The sequence below is a fragment of the Plasmodium reichenowi genome, chromosome 12 (genome assembly GCF_001601855.1).
Source record: "Plasmodium reichenowi strain SY57 chromosome 12, whole genome shotgun sequence".
NCBI lineage: Eukaryota > Apicomplexa > Aconoidasida > Haemosporida > Plasmodiidae > Plasmodium > Plasmodium reichenowi.
The window spans coordinates 868,158-872,234 of record NC_033657.1 but is presented as its reverse complement, the minus strand read 5'-3'; the positions used below and the strand labels follow the sequence as shown (position 1 = coordinate 872,234).

The 4,077-nt window shown below is 17.3% G+C and overlaps 2 protein-coding genes across 2 annotated transcripts; one reads left to right on the top strand and one right to left on the bottom strand.

Annotated features, from left to right (window-relative positions):
• Positions 1 to 419: 419 nt before the first annotated feature.
• On the top strand, positions 420 to 1,492 carry PRSY57_1223400 (hypothetical protein; the record flags this gene model as incomplete). The annotated part of the gene is made up of 4 exons (XM_012908655.2): positions 420 to 542; positions 759 to 924; positions 1,085 to 1,267; positions 1,386 to 1,492. 4 exons carry the CDS (start codon positions 420 to 422, stop codon positions 1,490 to 1,492), a joined length of 579 nt encoding a protein of 192 aa, XP_012764109.1.
• Positions 1,493 to 2,688: 1,196 nt separating this feature from the next.
• On the bottom strand, positions 2,689 to 3,858 carry PRSY57_1223300 (GTP cyclohydrolase I; the record flags this gene model as incomplete). Its single annotated transcript, XM_012908654.2, has 1 exon — positions 2,689 to 3,858. One exon carries the CDS (start codon positions 3,856 to 3,858, stop codon positions 2,689 to 2,691), a length of 1,170 nt encoding a protein of 389 aa, XP_012764108.2.
• Between the last annotated feature and the right edge of the window lie 219 nt (positions 3,859 to 4,077).

Below are 4,077 nucleotides of genomic sequence, written 5' to 3'. Positions count from 1 at the left end.
TAATATATATTATTTTTTTTTTTTTTTTTTTTTTTTTTTTTTTTTTTTTTATAAAAATTTTTTATTTTTTTTTTTTTTTTTTTTTTTTTTTTAAAAATTTTTAAAAAAAAAAAAAAAAAAAAAAAAAAAAAAAAAAAAAAAAAAAAAAGGAATACATATAAATTACATAAAATGAACACAATACATTTAATGTTGTCATTCAAATAAATAAACATTTGTATTTTGTAAAACACCATACGTACATATATAAAAATCATAACACATATTTATATAAATATATATGCATCATATTTTTATACATATTTTATCTACAATATATTTATTATTTATTTTTAACATGGTTTTTCTATTTTTTTAATTATTTTTTTTTTTTTTTTTTTTTTCTTTTATCGCCTATACAATTCAGTTGATATAGAAAAATGGATCTTTTTAATTGTCAGTATTGTTCCATATCACCGTTCGACTATATTTTAGATTATCTATATGGTGACACGTCGTCGAAAAAAGAAGAGAAAAAAAAAAAATCCAACATTACTTACGATGTAAATAAAATATATATATATATATATATATATTGATTAAAAGATGTATATATGATTATATATTTTTTAAAATATTTTTTATGTGTACATGATATATGTTTTAAAATATATTTTTTTATGTATATAATAATATATGTTCTTGTATATTCATTTACATTTTTATGTATATACATTTATATTCATATATATATGCTATTTTTTTAAAATGTTGAATAGGATAGCAGCAGTAATAATGTGTCTCAAGTAGTATCAAAAATTGATGAGGAAATAGAAAAAAGAACAACTAACGAAATATTACTTCTATGTAGAGCATGGGAAAATTATGTACATCCGAGAGCAAAAGAATATTGGAAAGATTCCCAACAACTACAAAATATATTATGTAAAAAAAAAAAAATAAAAAAATAAAAAAATAAAAAAATAATAATAATAATATATATGGAACCTTTTGGGATATACATAAAATATCCCAAATTACATTTTATTATATATATAATATATTTATTTATACATTAATTTTTTTAATTTTTTTTTTTTTTAAGGTAAAATTGCCAATGGTATAACAAAAAATGACGACCCAATTTTGGGTGATGATTATGCGTGTGTATTTTGGTATGGAGATAAAAATAAAAATGATAACTGTCCTATAATATCAGTAAAAAAAGGAAATGATAATATAGAGACTATAACATATGTAAACAGAGTGCTTATATTCTTATATGCAGGTATGCACCTTATAATATATATATATATATATTATTATTATGTTTTATTTTGTTTATATTTATAATATAATAATATCATTATCATATACAATTTTTTATTTCTTAAAATTATGTGCAGACGAAGCAAGTTTTCAAGAATTACAAAAAAAACCAAAAAAAGCATTTACCATGGCTTGTGGAAATACCAACTGTATTAATTTAACACACATTTCTTTAGATGATTAATAAAATAAAATTAAGGGAATATAACAAGGAAAGAATATATACACATATATCTATGTATATATTATACATATAATAAAATAATGATAAATCAAAATGCATATATAAGTAGTATAACAGTGAGACACATATCTTATTATATAATTATAACTGTTCTATAATAATCATATATTTATTTTATAAAACTAGTATTACCCAATAAATATATAGAGGGACAAAATAATAATAATACTTAATATTGTCTAAACTTATGGGAACGAAGATTTTTTAAATATATTTATCATCAATTTAAAATAAACATAAAATAATAGCACATAACATTATATATATATAATGCTGTGTGATTATCATGACATTGTTTATATATATATATATATATAATATTTATAAAATTTATACAATTTGTTTAATAAATGACATTTTATTATATGGAAGTTTTTCTTCCATGGCTTCTTTAATTTTACATTTTTAAATAAATTTAAAGAAATCACAACTTTTCAAATGTCAAATGAAAAAAAATTTTGTCTAAAGAAAGCATACATAATGAATATGTTATGTATGTGTTTATAAAATATATATATATATATATATATATATATTTTTTTTTTTTTTTACGTAATTTGTAATTTTGATATATATAAATATGTAGAAGCATATATGTTTTGTTATTACATTTTATGTTTTTATTTATATATATTTTTAATGAAAAGTCTTTTAAATGCATATATATATATATATATATACATATACATATATATTATATAATATTATTGTTTCACTATTTTTATTTTATTTTATTTTATTTTATTTATTTTTTTTTTTAATGAAATTTGTTATATTTAAAAATTGTTTTTTTATACCTCTATGAATCAAAATTTTTAAAAATAAGAAGAAATAAAAAAAAAAAAAAAAAATTGTTGACAATTAACAATATTATTATGCACCTTTAAAAGATGATGAGTACAGTATATAAGTATATATGTATATAATTGTATATATATATATATATATATATATGTGAATATTTATTTATGTATATCAAAATTGTTAACGAATGAAAAGAAAACACATGTTCAAATATATAAATATAAATTTATATTTATATATACTTATAAATAAACCTTTACGGTATTCATTATTTTTATTTATTTATTTATTTATTATTTTTTTTTTTTTTTAATTGAATCCTTTTAATATGCTTAATTTAAATTTTCCACAGAAGAATCAATATTTAAAGAATGGATTGTAGGATTCTCTTTTTCTGCTTTATAAGATGCATACGTTATAGTTTTAGCATCGTGCTCTTTAACGCCCCTCATATTTATACATAAATGTTTAGCTACAATAGAAACTTTAATATATAATGGTTTTAAGTATTTTTTTAAAGCGTTACAAATATCGTTAGTTAAATCTTCTTGTAATTGTAATCTTCTAGAAAAGACATCGACTATTCTTGAAAATTTAGATAATCCGATAATATATTTATTGGGTATATACTCAATATCACATGTACCTTCAAAAGGTAAAAGATGGTGTTTACATAATGAATATATATGTATACCTGTAACTTTGATTATTGAATTATTTTTATACATCCTTTTATATAAAGATCTTTTTATTATTTCTTCTATATCCAGATTATAACCATTAGTTAAATATAAAAATGTTTCAGCATATCTTCTATTTGTTCTTTTTAATATATCACATTTTGGTAATTTGGATATATTTAATATTTTATAAATATGTTTACTAATATTAATTATTTGTTCTTCTATGTCATTTGATTTAGATATTTTATTCTTATTGTTTATAATTTTATTAATCTTCTTTTTATTCTTTTTAAGAGTTTTCTTCTTCACTTTTATACAATTTATCTTTTCTATATCATTACTTTTATTTCCTTCCTTATTTTCTTCTTTGGTTTCGTTAAAATATTCCTTCTCATTTATATTGTCAAATAGTATAGAATCCTTAAGAGGTTGTTTATTAATATTATTAATATTCTCATTAATAGATTCACATTTATCATTAATCTTAAAAAAGCTACCTAACCTTTTATTATCATTCATATTATAATTATTATCTTGTTCAAATGTATTGGTCATATTTTTTTTTTTCTTTTTATTATTATCCTTTTCTTCTATCACAACAAGGTCTTCCTTCTCACATTCGTTAAAATTTTCTCTATTTTTATGGTTACTATACATTTTAGATATACTATTTTTTAACTTTTCCTTTTTATTATTATCATCGATTTCATTATTTAATAAGCCTGAGAAATTGTTATTATTACTCTTTTTTTTTTTTTCTTCCATATTATGTGTTTCATATATTTTATCAGATTTGTTTGTTGACATATATTTATACATTTTAAAAAAAAAAATTTCCAGTCCATTAAATGAAAAATATAAAAATTAACACATGTATAAATAATATAAAAATATTATTTTTAAGTTAAATGTATAATATATATATATATTGTATATATATTTATAGATTACCAAAAAAAAAAAAAAAAAAAAAAAAAAAAAAAAAAAAAAAAAAAAAATAAAAAAAAAAAAAAAAATTTAAATAAATTTTTTTTTTTA